Source organism: Platalea leucorodia (assembly GCF_965183815.1).
Source record: "Platalea leucorodia genome assembly, chromosome: 6".
NCBI lineage: Eukaryota > Metazoa > Chordata > Aves > Pelecaniformes > Threskiornithidae > Platalea > Platalea leucorodia.
The window spans coordinates 29733932-29754322 of NC_138828.1; the positions used below are offsets into that span (position 1 = coordinate 29733932).

Consider the following 20391-nt stretch of genomic DNA (forward strand, 5'->3'; position numbering starts at 1 on the left):
ATATTTCATACAGCCACTGAATCTCCCATCTGCTAAAGAGACTCTTTTTTTATAAACTCCTTCCATATTATGATTTCTCATGCTTTCTCAGCATGCTCTGGTAGACGTCTGCCTTTCCTGACACATCCATTTGCAAAGCCTGTCAGCTCCACGTGCTGCCTGTGGAACTCTGGTGCTAATGGTAGGTTAAGAATTGCAGCTTTAAGAAGCTACTTCTTACTGTTTTTGAGAATGTGTCTATTTTGTTTATTCCTATAGTGAAGTTATGTGTTCGAAGGATAGAGAAAATACAGCAAAAACGCTGCGCTTAGAGCTCTTACAGAATGACCGAAGTCTTTATCACACGCCCCCAGCTTCCAGTGAACTCTCTCACAGGCTACCAGAAGACAACTTGTTTTATACACCTTAAGTGATGGTATCAAAGATGTACCAAATCACTACACACAGACTTCTCCAAATTAAAAGGAAGATTTCTCCTCTACCATCTGTTTAAGACTGTCTCTCTGTAGGAACCTATTTAACATACATTTCATAGGGCTTCACTATAGGCCTTCAGAGCCCCCTCGGGAAGCACCAAAACTCAACTAACTGTTGAACTTTGTCACTAGCTTGTCTTTTCTAGGGAAACTGATAATTTAGCCACTGAATCCTAATTGTATACATGCTAAAGAGAGAGAACTTTCTTCAATCAGGATGGATTTATCCTTTTGCTAGAACAAGAATTCTCAAAAACAGTTTAAAGTCCCAAACTTGCCAGAAAGTAACACCCAAAAGATGATCACGGGAAGGAATTTAAGATGCAGCTCTCTGACCGATGCTAAAACCAGCACATCTTCTGCACGAATGCAGTAAATTTATATATAATCATCCAGTTATTCAAATCTGAAACAGGAAAAACAAAAACATGTTTTCTCTTTACACTAAGATTATAAATTAAGACATGAAAATAGGGCCTTGTGAGGTTATGGAAATGCTGACAGCTGAAAGTTTGTGCTCCCGTGTCAGTTTCTTTTTTTTTTTTTTTTTTTCTTTTTAACAAATCTGTTCACTCATTTGAGACAAATACCATTTCTAAAGAAAGAGTTGTGGGTGTAGGCTGAAAAAAGCAGTACTCTTGTTTGTTCTTCATAGCTCATCGATGATTTTGTGCTGACTCTAAAAAAGGTTTGTAAAATCTTAGCTGATGACAATGGGCAAGCACTGTTTCAGCTATACGGAAGCTAATGTAAAACCATAAACTCACTACATAAGTTTATTTTTTTCTGATTCAAAACTAAACGTCTTCACTTGAAGCCCTGAATTATTCCTGCTGGTTCACTCAACTGGGAGACAGAAAACTCTGTTAACTTACTGGGAGTCACCATTTGGTCTCTGCTATACTGCTGCCCTGTTCTGAGAAAAGGTCTACTGAACATTGCATGACAATAATTTGTAGCTGAATTTCCACCAGCAGTGCTGCATTCTTATCGCACTACAGATAAAATACTTGCACCTCTTCCACAGAAGTTATTCACGGCATGATACCATGTTTTAAACTTGACTCATGGTTTAGTGCACTGTATTGTAAAATACATCAGGGACTTAACTATTTGGATAAAAACCACCGTTGACTACATGAAGGGGAGACAATACTTTAACTTACTTTATCAGAGTTCATGAACTTGATAGCGGATTAGTGAGGCCACATAATCATCAGCCTTCCCTTATGACCCCAGTTATCCCCCTCTGTATGGGGAGCCCAGGCTTGCATCAGAACTGGAAGCACTGGCAAGAAACGACTTTTTCCAGGATGCCAGATGTCTGATAGAGGAGGAAAAAAAAAAGAAACCCAAAAAACTTTCTTTGGGGCACAGCAGCTGCTGTCAACTAAGGAATTGAATGGATGGAAGTTGTACCCAGCTCTTCCTGGCTGGAAAGACAGTCACATGGAAAAGTAAACAAGCAAAGCTTAGACGGGGAGGGAGGCAGGTGGTGGGAGGAAGTCTCCTCATCAAGACTGCGAGGACCTGAAGGAGCAGACCATATTCATTGAATTTGTAGTGGCAAACTGGTTTGCAGGCCTCAAGAAAAAAAGAAAAAAAGAAAAAAAAAAAAAAAAAAGACCAAAAACCAATAAACAATGTAAACTGACTTCTGAAAACTTTCTTCTGGTTCCTATTTGTTTCTTTGTGTATCATTAATACCCTTAAAATTTCCAGCTTTTAAATTTTGGTGACTCAACCAGGTAACGTGTATGACATCAGAAGGAACTGCATTCACATTTTCTGTGTGCCGTGTGGAGTGCTAGACCTGGGGCCGTTTTATCTGAAGATAACTCAGCAGAGGGCTTCCGCTGTGTGCAGATGATGAAGTCTGCCAAGCAGTGATGTAACAACTGTGGAAGAAACCAGGGAAAAATCCCATCAACCTGCAACTTCTCAGCCCTCTGCTGTATCTGAAGCTCAAGTGTGACTTCCATTGCTCCTAGTTATGTCAGAGCTCACTGGGACTAGGCTTCAGGTCTGCAGTCTTTGCACAGACTTTTATTCTTCTTGTCTATACTTACAAAACTTTAATTTCAGGAGAGCAAGCAGTGATGCAGCTCTGTATTTTGCATCAACAACAGGCAGATTTCCAGCTACTGAATAAGGTAGTAGTCTATCACGCTTCAAGCCCTGAAAGATCCTAGACATGTCCCACAATTTCTAGAGGTACCACATTCCTGAATGCAGCACATTACAGATGCTACAACACACACAGCATTGAAGAGAGGAAGCATTCCGATTTCTTAAATCCTTTCCACTGTGAAAGGCAGGTGGGGATTTTTGCCCCTTTTGTCCCCTCATGCAGAAAGGACGCAGATTTAAAAAGCTCCATCTTCACAGTATTTTGTGACAGTTGATATTGGAAAGTTACAAGCATTGCGGTTAATTACCGAGTCTGGGGCTCACAGTCCCAAACCACACACCAGCTTTGTAACCATATACTTTGCACCCTTTCCTTATACAGACTATTCAGAATTTTAATAAACCATCTACAGCAATTCCACTTTTCTAAACAACTGCGTTGCCAAAGCAAGCCACACTGGCTTGTAAGACAAGTTTTACAGCATAATTCTGACATTACGTGTTCAATGGTTTGACATCGTGAAATACATTGGAAGATGTCCTCAGTTTCAGCTTGTTTGGAATGTTTTAAAATATAAAAAGCATCTGTTCAGGCTTGATGTCCACAAGCTATCACGATTATCAAAACCAAGAAAGTGTAGTATTTCTAATTAGTATTCCAGTATCTTAACCTTGTATTTTTAAGAAATGCTTTTTGCAACTGAGCATACTGCCTCTAAAGTGTAGGCATACAAAGAGAAGACAGGACAGACTCATAATTAGAATTAAATATAAAAAATATCAAGTTGTTAGTTATTGGGTATTTTAAGAGAAGTCCTCAACATGTGTTGTATCCACAGAAATACAAACACCCTGCAAAACCTGGAAAATAAGAAAATGAAGGAACTGAGTACTAAATCTGTCCTGAACGCACATGGATATCCACATTATTGGGTAGAAAGGTGTCATTTTTACACATCCTTGAATTGAAACTTTATATGCTCTGTATTCCTGACATTCTCTGAAATATTTCTTAAGGATTAGAGTGCATAAGAGTAGCAGTGTGACCAGTCTAACCCTGTCTATCAGTGCAAGTTCTGTGGTTATTAGTGTTACAATGGTTATACCCTTTCCAGGCATCATGGGAATATTTTTGGAAAGTTATGTCTTAAGTCTTTTGGGTCCCTATGGAGCATTTTACAATATGATAAAAATACTTTTTTTTAAATTTATTTTAAAATGCAATCAATGCTGTTATTGCCCTACAGAAATCTGTTCCCTTCAGCTAAATCGATCCCACTACACATCTTCAAAAGAGATGAATACTCCCTATATTATTTAGATGAGGAAACTGAGAAATTGTGCAGCTTCTCATAATCAGGGAATGAGTGTTACAAAAACAGCAGCCAGATCTGGGTTTCCTGAGCTTCCCAATATGTTCTCCATTCACAGGACTTTTGCTGCAAGGGCAAAATGTTTTTACACACATGGATGAATTTTGAGGCTAATCACAAGAAAGTGAATGAGTATGGTACCCTGACTCATGTTGTCACAACAGAAGACGTATGGGGCCAGTCACAGAGTTCATCCAGTTAAGTATGTGTAAGGGAAAAAGGATTCTTCCTTAAGTCTGTATTTTCATACTTTCCAATTATTGTTTCTTTCCCAAATGTATGGCTTTGAAATCAACAGTTTATGATTTCGGGTTTGGGGGGTTTTTTAATTATTTATATATGTATAGTCTTACTTACAATATCACCTTTATTTCTTTGGATATTTTGCATATTTCACAGGAAGCAGTGAACAGACACAAACATGTCAGCCTTGCGGCATAGTCCTATGGTTAAACCTATGCACTAGTGACTTATGTCCAACCTTTATACTAGAGAAAACATATCCTGGCAACATGGGTGAAAACAAGACAGCTTAAATATCTCTAAATAATCTGCTCAAGAGACAGTATAGCACAACATGGTATATTAAAAACACTCCCTGCATATTAAAAAAAAATTGATATGGTGCCATGGGGAAAATCATTAGTTAAATTGGAGAAGGTGGGGATTAGTAAGAGAAGTAAGAAATTGGCAGCCTCTGACAGTAAGCGTGACATGCCTTATTTTACAGCGCATCCCCCCAGCATTTTGAAAAGCCATGTCACACCAAACCATACTAACAGGAAACAAGAAGAGACTGTGCTCCTGTGGCTTGTTACAGTGCTCTGATCTCAGTGCACTGAGAAGCAGAGTGCTTGGAAGAATATCATTCCTACCAACTGAGGAGACACAATAGTTGCACAGCAGAGACTTACCAGATCAGCACATCAAAGATACTGGTTTCTAATTTGAAGTTCTCAATTATTTGCAGAGGATGAAGGAAAAGGATATCTTGTGGATCTCGGTGATTCAGTGGGAGAACAGAGAAAAAAAAAAAAGCCTGGCTGATGTTCTCACTGTGCTGATAGTTCTGCTCAATCTCCTTTTAAACACAAGGCAGGTCCTTCATCTGCCTTTCTGCCAGCAGTATTTGCCTTGAACCCATAGTCTGCTGTAAGAAGTACAGTGGGAACCTGAGGAGCTGGTTCCACAATTGTACAGACATTGTCCAAAAGCTGATACAATTGCAGCGTTAGTCTGCAGCTATACCCCACCTCCTTTTCCCTTAGCAATGCCAATGTAGCACATAACCCACGCAGCCACCCGTACTGCAAAGAGAAACATGACCTTGTAGATTACTGATAATTGCTTGCTTTTGTTAAAAAATACAAAGAATACTAAGGATTGGATTAAGAAAAGGAAACAGAATAATAATCTGTTTTAAGGAAACATTAGCTTATTTTATGTGTGTATTCCTTTAGGATCGGCACAAAAGTTTCTGTTGTAAATGCAGTCCAAAAGGAGCAGAGCGTCACTAGATCTGTCCTATCCCCCTCTCAGCAGTGACGTGCCTGGTGTTTCTTAGAAACTACACATCTAACAGAACTGAAGCTGCACTTACTACATGGACTGCATACCTTCCTGGATTTCTCATGTTGTTTGCGAAGGCTAAGAGCCCGCCTCTGTGTGTGGCAATCCGTAAAATGGCCTCACTGGGTTTTCTCTAACTGAGAGAAATTCATCAAAGCACATCTTAAATTACTTATTATGGCATCATCTTGGGCTAAAATGAGAGCCCACATCAGGAAAGAAGCTGTAAGGGATGGGAAGGCGTGGGAACTGAAAGATGACACATGGTAAGAGATGCTATGTGCCTAAAGAGAAACCATGCTATTTCGGTTTACAAGATTTAGCCTGCTTGGTATACCCTAACAAGCATCATGGAGAGCTTGTTTAGGGTGCATGCAAACCAACTGGGTGATCACAGGGATTACAATAGAACAGCAGCTGACACAGTAATGTGACTAAGATGCATTGCGACTCTACTTAACTCTGTAGACATATACAAATCCAATGGTTACTTGCAAATTATTTTAGCCTTGTTTCTTCAAAGACAGATAAAGAAGCTAGATACCCAAATGCTGCTTGTTTTCAATGAGATTAGGGGCCTTAGTTCCTTAGATTCTTGACAATTCCTCACTAGATGTGCTTTGTATTTCTATGGGAGCAGTGCAAGGCTTCCTTTATCAGTTACAGGATGCCTTCCTGCCTGCCAATCTGTAATAGGCTCAGTTTTGGTTTTCTCTTTGCCATTTCAAAAATAAAGTTATATAAACACAAAGAAAACAAAAAAATAGCTTACTCACTGGCAGTGAGTAGCACTAAAGAGCATCCAAAACAATTTTGTTGTACTCTGTACTTGTTCTTTGCAAATTTATACTCTAACAGTAGATTTTAAGATCTTATATCCAAAGTCCCATAATAAATGTCACCAACTCAACTTAAAAGCTAGTGAAAACAAAGGTCTTGATTAGAAAAAGAATCATATAAGGGACAGCAAATAACACTTCCAGTTGCTTAACTGCTACCTTTCCATTACTGCTGTTCAAATTCATGAAGGTGCTGCGCTGTTTGCATTTTATATATGAAGTAAAAAATGTTTCTTGTGACAAAGGAGAGACAAACGCTTATTACATTTCTTATTTCAGAAGATGCTTGAAGACTCCTGTAGTTATTCTAATGCTTTAGCTCATTTCTGACCTGGTATTTTATTTCAGCATAGGACTCCACAGCAAGGGGACCCCAGCTGAGTTTTACAGTACCTGTGGAGCAGGCTGATACTGCCACCTTGGGGAGGACTCTTTCCACATACTTTGAGGAGCCTAGGCAAGTATCATATAAATCAGTCTGATTTTTTCTCTGTCATATCCCATGTCTTAAAATCCTCTGTCCATGCTGTTGTAAGACCTTCCAGATGTGTCCCAACTGAGACTGTATTACATTCATAATAATACTGGAAAGAAATGGCTTTTTTTGTGGGGAAATTTGCTTAGCCAAGTTTTAGATATCATTTAAGCAGTGCCTCATTTACACTACTCTTAATTTTACAGCCATCTTGTCAGCATAAAAGCCCTGCTCTGCATCCAGCTGGGCAAGCTGTATTTTGCATACAACACTCCTCTGCTTCCAGGATTCTAGCTTTCTTGGTAGTCTAAATCCTTGTTCATGCACAGCTTAAATCATCTCCTTGGCAGGCTACTGGCTCAGTTGCATGTGACTGCTAGGACATATACTGCCTCAGATGTCATGAGAGGCATTACTGTGTATAGGAACAGTCCGATGAAAAGTACAGAGCTAGACTGTGACAATTTAACCAAAGTCAAAACTTCTAGGCAAATTAAAGGAAGCATCTGGATCTTATGTTCACAATATCCATAGTTTTAGGAGACTGATCTACCCGTTTGCTTTGCAAGTAAGCCACCCCCATCCAGCCTTCTTTGAGTTTGTATCCACTAGCAAATGAAGAAACCTTGCTATACCCTTTATATATAAATATGCCTCAAGAGACAAAGGCTGTGCACAGCATTGAGCTGCAAGGCTTTTCACAGTGGAAACTATCAGTAGTTGCCTCAGCTACACATATAATACAGGAAAAGATTTAATGTCTCACCTCTCACCAGAATAGGTGGGCTCAAGAGCAGGGAGTTATCTGAAAGCAACTAACTTGTCTATGTGCTCTTAAAACCATACAGCAACAAAATTATTACACAGCTGTCTACAGCCAAGTAACACAAACGATGAATTCGTTCATGACGAATGATGTGAATTTACATGAGGAGGCTGTGAAGGCACCATTAGCTCCTACGTTCTGCCAAAGCACTGGCTGCGCTTGTGGCACCACAGCGGGAGACAACAGGCTTCTACAGGAACTGAAGTCTCACTCCATTGCTATAGCAGGCAGGAACAGCCCTGGTACTGTGGTCAACCAATACTTACAGGCTCCCACACAGAACTACATTTTGGATGACAATGTCCCCAACAGGACTGGGCTCCTCTTTTCCTCCCACCACAGATGGCCTACATACCAGATCCTTGTTCTCACTGTAATGACACATATCTTAATGTCCTTGGAGTAAACACGTGCCTCCACTCACTGGGATTTACAGTCAGAGAGGTGGCTTATCTAAACCTTTCCTTGTGAACAGACAAGCAGGGCTCACGCCACTCTTTCGTTCTATTACTAGAACCTGGTCGTTAAAGCACAAATTTGTATTTATTTTCCACTAGGGCATAGGAGTTCAAATCAGTTACTTTCCCACTTGTGGGAAATTGTCTAAAAAGCAAGTGATAAGTCCTTTCTGGACAATCTTTTTATCCCTGGTTTTAAAGCTATTATAGCATGGCAAAGAATGATGCTTGCAAGAGAAATGTATCAAGCTATCGAGCCAACAGCTAATGCACATGACTGGCAGTGGTGCAAGCCTTCAGTTTTCTGCCTGATTCACAAATAATTTCTGTTTTTTAATCCATTTTTTGATTATTTTAATTAATCTTTGTTAGGCAAACAGCTTTACATTTGCATATAGTTTACATTGTGCTTTAAAAATATTGGAATTACTAATTCATTGCAATAATAAGAGAAAGTGAATATGGTCTTCACATGCATATATGAACACACATTCAAGAACATGCAACACAAAGTAATCCCAGTACCTCCATTATCACTCTCATATTTAACTGCTGGTAGAACTCAAGTAACTTTCAAAAATATCAACTTCACATATTCACTAAAGTGATTGCAAAAACTGTATCTGCAGCTAAGTTGCAAAAATTCAACAGTGCCAATTACTGACCAAACATCCAATTGAATGAGGATCTATCGGTAATAGATTAACCAGATTAACGTATTCGTAACAGTCTCAGTGTGGTACGGTGCTGCTGTTAGTTTCAAAGTTCACATATGAACAACTTTTTACATTGCACACGTGGTTTATGAATGCGGTCTGAATGAAAGAGGAATTTAAGGGAAAATAAGGTAAGTGACATAATATGAAATTAATCTAAGTATTTACGCGTAGACTGTTTACAGGAAAAAAAAGAAAAAATCCTTGATCACGATTTAAAAAAGGAATGCACAAATGCATGTCCACCACGCCATATTATTATGCTACAGAAAAAGAATACAGTGCACATCTAGACTGATTAATAACTCATGACAACCATTTTATAAGGTGTCTTTTTTAAAAGGTATTCTTAAAAAAAAAAAAAAAATCATTGAAACATCCACAAAAACCTCTCTGTGAATTCAGTAAGGAAGATCAACATGTACAGTATTCAATGTTGCCTGTAACAAAATTAGTATGTTAATAGCTCTTGAATGCTTGGCTTTGTACTGAAGTTATTTCAAAAGATTGATTTGGGCATGGATTTAATACGAGGGAGAAAGCTTGACTTGCACATGCAAGAATCTAAATAAATTAATCACAAGAAATCCCGTTCTAAAATTATGCATGATCTCTCTGAGTACCTAAACATAGTACCTTTTAAGGTAAAAAAAAAAAAAAAAAAACAAACACACCACCAAACTTACCGAAGTTCAGGTGTCACTGATAACTTAAAATCAACTACTTATTTGCCAATATGCTTTTCCATCTGAAACACCTCTAAATTTATTTAATCAGCCACTATTCCTGTTAGATGATGTTAGGTCTTATTTATGAACAATTGTAGTAACTGGAAATGATACTTGCCCATCTCCCCTCCCTTCGGCTGGGGCTGCGCGGCTAGAAGGCGCGTCCCCTGGGTGGAGGATAGGGGATCCCTCTCTGGAGGGTGCACCGGATAAAATTGAAGAAGGTGCCACGAACCAACGCAGCCTAAGGGAAGGCCACCCTGACAGAAAAACCACTGGCCCTCCAAGTCATGGGGGTTGGGCAGGAGGCCAACTACCTCCTCCCGGAAAAAAAAAAGTTGCAGAAACGACGAGCATCAACTTTCAAAAAAAAAAAAAAAAAAACCCAAATGGCGGAGATGGAGAAAATCAGTAATGAAGTGAGGAGGAGGAGATGGAACTGGATCGGTCATGTCCTGAGGAAAAAACCAACAGAAGACTGCGCTGTGGCCCTTGGGTGGACTCCAGAGCACACAGCCGCAGACCGATCGAAGTGGAAGAACGATGTTCGCGCCTTGTGTGCCTCCTGGCACTGAGAGAATTCAGATTCAGATTCATCTCCCCTCTCCATTCACCAGTCTATGCTTTGCTTTTCCACTAACTGTGCCATAGGTCTAAACATCTATACAGTATACATTTCCAAAATCTCAATTTCATATAGGGTTAGAATCCGCAGCATTGGCTATTTCAGCTCTTCTTTTTTTTCATTAAGACATACTTCTTACGTTTATCTGTATCAGAAAGCCCTTTCCGATTACTATTTCAACTTTAGTCATAGCTGATGAAAGATGTATTCTAAGCTGTTCTCTGCTGTGAAAAACTGCTCCTTTAAAAGCTACTTCTCTCTGACTATCCTTTTTTTTTTCCCCCTAAAAATAAGCAAAGATTTACTTCCTGAAACATGGTCACTTAATAACAGCAGCACATATTTGTCACCATTCTCTTCTTCCTCCCCTAGTTTTCCTCCTTTTCATAACCTACTCTCCCTGCATGCCCATGCTGTTTTCCACAGTTGTTTCCCAACTCCTCCCTTCCCTCCCTTCTCTGTTGCCTTTCCTTAGCTTTATCTACTTTACTTGTTCCTAAAACTCTTCTCACATCTGATTCTTTCCCAGCTCTGCAGTTTCTGCCAATGTAGGAGTGCAGCCTGTTAGGTTGCTCTTGTACCTATGACACCTTCAATGGGGTCTTGTTATTTCTAAGCAGCAGACTGGGAAGGACAGCAAACATCTGTTCTTGGATCAGAGGCTGTACTGAATGTCTGTCTACACCACACACTCCTTAAAAACATTTCAGGCAGGGAAGGACACTCAAAAGACATTGAATTTTGTGATTTTTGCTGGATATTTTTAAGTTATCTGAAACGGCTCATGTTATTTGTTTGTCACTTAGTGACAGGTTTGTGGATAAAAGCATAGACAATGGCAGACAGCAATGAGATGACCATCAACCTTGTTGTCCTTGGAAGAACTCAGACTGGCAAAAGTGCTGCTGGGAACAGCCTGCTGGGCAGCTCAGACTTTGAGAGTCATCACTCCCCCGCCTCTGTGACTACATGCTGCAGCCTTGGACGCAGCTGCCGCATTTCAGGGATTATACGGAGAAATGGTTGTGAGCTAGCTCTCCGTGTTCGAGTACTTGACACTCCAAGCTACCCTCACAGTGGTCTGAGCAAAAAGCAGGTGAGAGACGCAGTGAGTTCAGCCCTGGCTCACCACTTCGGGGAAGAAGGCCTGCATCTAGCTCTCTTGGTCCTGAGGGCTGACTTGCCTCTGTGTCCAGACGAAAGCGATCACACAATTCAGTTCATCCAGGTAAGAAATAAATAAATACATAAATAGAAGTCTCTGCCCTAATGGCAACTCTTTTGTCTTCAGGTGACAATAGCTATGGAAGAGTTGATTGCAAAAGTGAACTAAAGAAGTGCAGCTGAAAACTGGAACACTTCCCAGTATAGCAGTTGAAAAACTCCATTCAGAACTCCAACACCATAGCTACACTTATCAGAGTAAACCTGAGAAGAGGGAGGCAAGAACTGCTCTCTTTTGTACATGGGCTCAGCACAAAGGAATTCAGGAACCAAATTTACCTATCAAAGTAAGCTTTTCCCTCAGAAATTACAGTCAGTGCCTTACTATAACAGATCTAGCTTGCTGAAGAGAAATGCTATTTAAAGGAAGCAAAAGTCAGGTTACCTCACTCTCCTGTGCTCTGTATAGGACCAAAGAAGAGAGCGATGGGTCCAAAATCACGCAGAAAATCTGACTGGCCTGGGACAAGGATGCTTAGCTCTGTCCTGCACTGTCACTACCGCTGCATCTGTTCAAGACAAAATACTGGAAAGTTACCATAAATTTACTCTGGCTAAGAAAAATTTCTAGCATAACTGACTTGAAGCAAATATTTTGAACTTCCTGGGGAAATTTTTTTTTTTTTTTGCAAGTAAGATATGTGGGGAGACACAGTGAAAAGGAATGGCTTTCTTTTCAGTTGGAAATGTCTCATTACCATGCATATATATCTTTGGGGGTGGGAAGAGGCCAGCAAACAGATATTGCTCAGTTTATCAATCTGATCAGATGAACCAGGGTTGTATGATTTACAAAGAAACAAACAGTTTCAGTTATTGCCAAAGTCTGCACATTACACTTTGCATCTGTCTTACACTAACAAACTTTCTAAAAGTCTTTAGGACTGGAAGGGACTTCCTGGTCCATCAACTCTCATTACCTGCTCTAACTGAGAGTATCTAAATATGTAATAAATATGTACATAAAAACATACCAATATATACATATATAGATAGAAAAAATAGCTGTCAAAATGTGTTTGGTTTGCTCTCCTGTTCTTTCTGATTACTCTCTATTGGTAGGTTACTCCTTACCTTTCCAGTAGTTTGAGAGTTGGTTCTAATTTTAACATACTCTTACTCATTGTCAGTTTACATATATTTGTTTTCAGAGTTACCCTTTTTCCTTATACAGTTTTCCATCTCTCTATACTTCATGGCATTTAAGAGAAAGCACTATTTACTCAAAATATTTTTATTCTAAGCCGACGAAAAATCATCACGCTTCTAGTTTGAGATGTTTTTGGATCAAGTCCATGTGGGCATTAAAAGCATGAGATGCCACCATGCCTTTTCTCTTTAAATGGAGCTTTAAGGCACTATCCTCTCTCTCCAAAACCAATAACTTAGACACTTAACCACTTCCTTAGACAGCTTATGCCAAAATTTTGTATGGGTTTAATTTTTTTTCATCCCTAGTGTCTAAAACAGATTAATCCCTATCTTGGGAATAGAAAGATATCCTTTAAAGCAGTTTTACACACGTTGGTATTTAGGTTACAGAGTTAAGATCATTGAAAAGTGGACTTTATTACCAAAGTGGGCTTCTTGTCACACACAGGAGTTTGCATGATTGCACTAAAGTTGTAATTTCATTTACACCTGTAAATGAAAGTCCAATCTCTTACTCATATTAAAATTTTCTGTACTCATTGACAAAAAAGCAGCTTGTTTTCTCCATTCCCCTCCATCAGATGAGCCGCAGCAGTTACAGAAAAACTCTCTGGCCCATCACTTGGGTTTATGAATTTGACTTGTGTTTTTCCTGAATTGCTGAGAATAGTTCAGTTTTATGGAATACAGCTGGAATTGCAATTGGTGTTACATAGAAATTCATCATTTATTTTTTCAACGCAAGGTGATTTGGTGATTTTGGGAAAAAAGTTTCAAAGAGCTGTACAAAGTGTAGAAATACGGATATGTAGAAACTACTGATGTAAACTACTTGTATTTTACATTTCTTTTAATAATGTGTGACATAGCTGAACAACCATTTTTCCTTATTTACATAGACATTTCTTAACTGCAGAAATTCTATTAACATCTGTACTAAGATTATAGAAAACTGCCAGTACTGCACGACCACATATTTCCACTGAAAGTGGATGCCAATGTCTTGGAAGGTGAAAACCCCCAGAAATTTCAGCAACTCAGATAGCATGAACTGGATTGCTGCCAGGAAAAGAACATATAACTGGTCTGTTAATGTATAAGTATATGAGGTGGGAGTGGGGAAAAGGAACAAGAAAAGATAACTCTTTAAGATTTGTTTTTCATTACAGGAACTTCTGGGTCCCACATGGAAGGATTTCACTGCAGTTCTACTTACTCATGCAGACAAGGCAGAAGAGGCTGGATTCAGTGAGGAAGAATACTTGCACAGTGCCTCAAGTACCCTCTTGTCACTTTTAAACTCAGTACAGCATAAATACATTTTCTTAGACAATCAGAAGAGCATAATTAAAGAGGAAAGAGCTATTGTCTTAAGAAAGCTCTTGAATTTTATAAGACAAAATAATTATCAAGTGCTTCTACTTAAACACAGCAAGGAATAAAATTAGTTTTGAGGTGCTCATTTGTCTATTTTCTACAGTAGGTAACATTTAATAGAAATAAAAGAGTAGAAGCCATCAACTAGAAAATTCCATATGCATACTAAATACTTTTGAACACACAGTTGGAAATATCTCTTCAGATTACCAAACTACTTGCCTTTCATAGAGTACCTCACACTACTGCATCCAGAATCCTAGCTTCAACCACAAAATCAGAACAAGCTAGTGCTCTAAATCACGCTCCTAATATGTATGTAGTCACAAATGAGACTTTTACGCTACACCAGATTGTATATTGCAGTTCATACAGAACAGATCTGGAAGAAAAAAAAAAAAGTAAAAAATGCACGTGAGTTCAGACTGCAAGGGAGCCTCTTTGCTCAATTCTTCAAGCTTTCAGAAGTTCCTCTGAATTCCAAAGTTTGTAAAGAGCTTCCCACCATTAAAAGCTAAAATTTATCTACTGTAGAAGTATTTCCTTACCTTGATTCAGGAGTAGTTAAATTGAGATTTTGAACTTCAAGAATTTGGTTTAATAAGACATTATTGGATATGTAGTTTACAAGGCAGATAAAATAGCTCCCATGTGTGTAATGCTATTCGGCACATATAAAAGAACTAATTACTATTGCTTATCACCAGATGCATGAAAAATTAACACAGTTTATAGGCACATACAAAACTCATTTGAAAAAGAAATATGTTCATCTCTTCTTTTGTGACTGTTCCTTTTAATTTTATATCATTGTCATTTTGTTTTCTCTCCCAGTTTACTGGATGAAGTTCAAAGCTTGCAAAATTCAGAGTAGTTAAGTTTTTTTTATTTCAGTGGTTAAAAAAGTGCTTACTGTTTCAGCGGTTAGACAGTAACCAGTTAATTAAATATTATATGCCAAAATATCTGACGTATCTCTACATAGTTACTGAAAAAGTTTGTTGTAACTTGTTCTAAAATAGTAATTTTCAGATTATTAAAAGGCAAGAATTAAAAGAAGTAATTTGAGGTTATTACCATAGCAACCATGACTACTTGTACTACATATTTATGGAATAATTCTAATTGTAAAAACTGAAGAAGCTATTTCTGTTAAATCCGAAGCATCTTTCGTATAAAATATCATCGCATAAAAATACATTAAAACAAAAAAACAACTAATTTTATACCTGTGTGGGCATTGGAAACTGATTTTTTTTTCATAGTATTTGACTAGCTCTGGCAATCTATTTACTACTCGCTCTTTCTTAGTACTATCTATCATTTGGAAGGAAATATCTTAGTGGACTAGATAAAGAACTATTTTAGCAAAGTGACAGCTTTGATCTTATTGACATTACAACATTTTAACTGTGGGACATGAAAGTATGTCCATTTGTATATCTTAGGGCATAAAGGGCCATAGTTTAATCTTCCCATTACAATTGTCTGCAGACTACTGAGACAACACAGCCAAGAAGAAAAGTTGCAGAGGCTTATAATATATCTGAAAACTGCTCAAAAGAAAAGGAGAAAAACTATTAAAAGGTGACCAGAAGAGTGAAGATGATTGTGGTCTTCACTGACCAACTGCTACTCCTGCATCTCTTGAAGAGCAGTTAGCACACAAGGAACACTAGCAGAAACTTTTCCTTACTGAGATGCTCTTGCTCCATAGATCCTCTAAACGTTTTAGCTGTCCAGAAAATATGCTCGCCTGCCTGTAGTTGTACCGTGAACAAGCCTTAGCAATTAAGTCTTGAGCACTGAGTGGTTAATGATTGTTGACAACACTTAACTTCAAGGACTGTAAGCAAGGTGAATGAGTGAATTGTGAAAATGTTGGAAGCATAAACACATGCTGTACCTCTGGAAGAGAAGTCAAACAAAAAAGGTATTAGCCATGCATTTCAGAGGGGTAATATATTCATGTTTTTTATTGTGCTTGCGTTACTTTCCATTTCAACATCTGAAAAAGCTTCTAATAACCATTTATTTATTTAATTCCGCTGTTTGCCATGGTCTCTGCCCTGCAGACTCCTTTCCCTTTCACTTCAAATGGAACTCCTTTGTACGTAGCAACACACTGGTCATTGGTATGAAGATCAGGCTGGATTTGCTCCCAAATCTTCTTCTTGGGATTAAGTTCCTTCTCAGGACCTCCTGTTTCAAAACAAAGAATAACCTAATAGCAAAGAACACAGAAGGCAGAGCAAGAGCTTTATGTATGTACACAACTGTGACAGCCCACATAGCATCACTGCACACACTTTAAGGGAAAAAAACATTACCTGAGATTCTCAAAATGAAAACTTTAATCGGAATTAGGGATTGTCTAGAAAACGTTTCCAAAGCCTCTCTCAAAATGCTGATCTTTCGGGGAAAAAAGGTTGTAAATAACAGAACACAAATACTGTCAAAAGGAAGAAATCAAACCATTGTTAGTTGTTGGTTTACAAAATTTACTAGCAACGAAAAGGATTCCTACGCACTAGGTAGATGTGCACCACGGAAATACACTACTCACCAAGACACAGGTTTGTCGGCATCTTAAGTTTAGGAATCGATTAATTTTTATTATAAGCAATTAATATTAAGTGAATTTGGCAGGTGCCCTTACAGTTGAGAAAAATTTAACTTAGACAAGAATAGTCCAAAATTAGGATACTGATGTATAATTTTAGCCCCAAGTTCCAACTCTGTTCTGCTACTTTTTGTACTATTTCATGACAAGCTCCGGTGCCTAAAGTAACAGAAGCATTAGAGGTCAGCTTGTATTTCAGCAATTATGGCCTCAGTCTCTAAGTCTCAGTCCCTGTTTCTATGTGTACACCATGATAAGTTACCTACCCCCTAGAGGTATTGACAGTCTAACTACATGAGCAAATCTGACTATTTAAGTATCTCTAATGACCACAAAATGCAGGTTTCTTCTACTAATGTTTTGAAACACTGTTGACAAATTACATGGAATAGTGAAGTATTTCAGTCATATTTTTCCTATTTTTAAATAGGCATGACATGCAAAATATTGAAACAAAACAACTAAGCTAAATAAGCTCTCTTGCTGTAAAGATTTATCCTGAATAAACTGCTGCCTGCTGACATAATCTAGATAAAGCAAGACAACCAATTCACTGTACAATTATTTTATGTTCAATGGTCAAGTAAATTTAAGCTCTTAATTCTATTACAATGCAGATTCTCTTAAAGAAAAAAGAAATTTCATTTAAGAGGTTATTTAATCACAGCACTGTCAGGTTCTCTTGACCTATTGTGTGTAACACAGGCAGGACAAATGAAAAAAAAACAAAACCGCAAGACTTGTTTTAAATATAATTAGAGCACATTTAAATGCTGAAAGGGATCCCATGCTATTTCATTGTTGATACACTGTATATATATTTTTACTTGCTTGGAGTGCCATATTGGCACCATTCTGCCCAAACTATTCAAATCTTAAGATCCAGAATAAGCAAGAATCAAAAAAACAAATGCTAGTAAACAGATCCTCCCTGAGATGCTCTCAGGGAAGCCAAGAGTTTCTAAATGAAAATGAGGAGCTCCCCAAGTGAGCAGAATGTCAAGTACTCTCCTCTTCCACTACTCAGTGTCCCCAAAGGTTCAGGAAGAAAAACTCTTAAGGCTACAAGGATTTTAATGTATGTGTTTCTAGTAGCTGGTTGAAATTCATTATTGCTTGGTATATTTCTGACTAGCTGACCAACAGGCGGTTAAACGAACTACTCTCATTCCAGCCTAACTTATTGTTTTTCTCCTTTAAATGTTTTCAATGGTTCAATCTACCCACATTCGCAATGCTTGCAAAAGTAAATTACTTCTGCCTGTAGACGGGTCTAACTTCTCTAGCTTCTCTATCTGTAACTGTGTAAGAGAAGCAGACCAGGCCAGATTTCTCTGGTAAGCACGCTAGCATTACCAGAGCAAGATTCAACAATGCAGCTGAATTATTTCACAACCACAGTGCACTTAATATTTAAAAGAAAAATCAATAATACCATTAATAAATTAAATATTTGGAGCTAACTAAACATTTTCACAAAAATAAAAATCCTGCTCAGTGCTCAAGTTCACGAACAAAGACAGACTTGGATTTAGACCAAAGTGAATGCATACAAACTTATAATCATTAAACAGAATGTTAGATGATCCATTGTGCATTTCCTTCCCCCTCCCCAAATATAAAAAGCAAGTGAATTTTTTCAGTAAGAAAAAAACCTGACTTTTATTATAAAAAAACATGCTTTGGATGTTAATAAGTTTCTTTGGAATCCTGCATCAAGCTCCCTTGGGATCTGTGGTGAGCTCATATTAGATTAGCATAGGGACTGATTTTAAATACTACCAGAGCTTTAGGCTGTACATTTTCCTGTGACTTCTCCTCATTGCATTCCTTCTTCCCAGAAAATATTCTTTAGAAGGGTTTCTATAAATAAAATAAATTTAAACTTGTAATGGTTTAATGAGCTTCCCACTCTCTTTACATAAAAAGAACCAAATAAGAGGTCCCAAATTTTGCTAAACGTCATTTGGTCTAGCAGTTCAAATATTACAAAAGAAATTCTCATGATAAGCAAGAAACCACTCCACTTTGTAACAACTCAGTAACTATTGAAAGAATATATCTCAGCCCAAATAAGGGGCAAAAAGATGTGGTGATGTGTGACCTTACAAAAAGTTAGTATCATTTAGCCCACTCTGGATTATAAATACGTAACTGAAGGAAAGCATCCATATACCAAAGCTTTGATTAAAACAAACCTGTTAAATACAGACTGACCACTGCATTCCAGTTTTAGCACTTCTTTTTAAAGAGATAGTTATTAACTAAATTGCCAGAGATTCTTAGACCAGAATGATTATTTAATTATATAACTTAAATAACAGATTTGTGGTTCCTGTGGCATTTTTACAATGAAGAATTTTGTCAAAGCGTCAATTATACTGCTATTAGAAAAAAGATTTCACAGTTAGCTGCGAAAACTCCAAGAATTATTGCTGTCTTATGGCAATTACTGTGTAGGAGGGTATAGTATTTACAGACATGCGATGGAATGATTTTTCTATGGCTTATGAATCGGACCTTTTCCACTGAAGGCAGATAGAAATTTGGTCAAGTTCTTAATACAAAAAAGGCCCAACAGATCTTGGAGATTCATGTATTGGAGTATAAAACAGTGTTAAAATTCCCCTAAGGCCAATGACATCAAATAAACAAACAAAAAAGAACAATCCTCCAGACAACAGCTTTCCTTGTCAAATCACTCCTCTAGAACACTTCAGATGGTTCTAGGAAAACTCTCAAGTTTCTGCAGAAAAAAGTTCAATTGCTTTGAATCAAAGCACCATTTGTTTACTTTGACTAAAATGACCAAGGAAAATTAGCCTGTATCTCATGAATATTTTGTATGGTGGAGAGAATAGGCTTAAAAATAACTTGAATCCAAGCTGCTTGACAGACAGCTGTGTGTGTTTTAGAGTTGCTTTATAGTTGCTGCTGTTGTTTCTGTTGCTTCATAGGCTTTCACACTTAAAACTAAAATTAGACCCAGCTGTCCTTTCTATTTTCATTTCAAGGACTCAAACTGAATCTTTATGCTTTAAAATTACTCTTTAAAAAAAAAAATTATCAGAATATAAATGGTTACAATTAAGCACTGAAATTAAATGACATCTGACATAGCAAGGATTCTACCTTCCTGATAACAGTATGAATGAAGTGCCAGATTGCCTTTGAGGAGACAGCAGCTAAGAAGCACATAAGATTTTAACACAAAAAAGGTGAGTAGAAGACACAGGCATACAACCCCATTAAAAACTGATAAATGGTTTTCCAGTCTCCCAGTGAAATCCCCACCACCAGGAATAAAAGGAAGGAAACAAACAAAACCAAAAACCACTAAACCACCCAGCTGTTTAAAAAGGAGAAAAAGAAGGAAAAAAAAAAACAAAAAAACCCACAACAAACCAGAAAAAGGAATCAGGCAGGCTGAGAGGGGAACCAAACCCACCAAAAAATGTTAATCACTTAGACAAAAAGTTAAGTGGGAAGAATCTTAGTCTCTATCTAAAAGAAATTAAAAAAAAAAACAAAACAAAAAACAAACCAAAACCCAAACCCTACAGCAAACCAAAACCTACCAATGAACAGAATTAATATCTTAGTTTACAAAGGCAATACACAAAAGACAAGCACACCACAAACTAAGTTACGGAAGCAGATCTCAGAATGATTTTGTACATTTCTACCCATCAATGCTTTTTTTCTTGCTTTTTCTTACTCACTTCAAGATAATAACATCATAAAGTTTTATGTAACTAGGAGATACATCATTCTACTTTGCACTATTAAGCATTAGGTAT

The 20391-nt window shown here is 37.8% G+C and overlaps 2 protein-coding genes across 5 annotated transcripts in view; one reads left to right on the forward strand and one right to left on the reverse strand.

The window, feature by feature from the left end:
* Nucleotides 1-11050: 11050 nt before the first annotated feature.
* GIMD1 (GIMAP family P-loop NTPase domain containing 1) lies at nt 11051-14192 on the forward strand (the record flags this gene model as incomplete). The annotated part of the gene is made up of 2 exons (XM_082316355.1): nt 11051-11443; nt 13761-14192. 2 exons carry the CDS (start codon nt 11051-11053, stop codon nt 14031-14033), a joined length of 666 nt encoding a protein of 221 aa, XP_082172481.1. The 3' UTR covers nt 14034-14192.
* An 82-nt stretch (nt 14193-14274) lies between these two features.
* Nucleotides 14275-20391, reverse strand: part of AIMP1 (aminoacyl tRNA synthetase complex interacting multifunctional protein 1) — a 39124-nt gene continuing 33007 nt past the window's right edge. For all 4 annotated transcript variants that reach the window (XM_082316352.1, XM_082316351.1, XM_082316354.1 and 1 more), the window contains exons 7-8: nt 14517-16170; nt 14275-14350 (exon numbers count right to left, since the gene is read on the reverse strand). In XM_082316352.1, the coding sequence (XP_082172478.1) occupies nt 16004-16170 (167 nt within the window). In that variant the 3' untranslated portion in view covers nt 14275-14350; nt 14517-16003. The remainder of the gene's footprint in view (nt 14351-14516; nt 16171-20391) is intronic.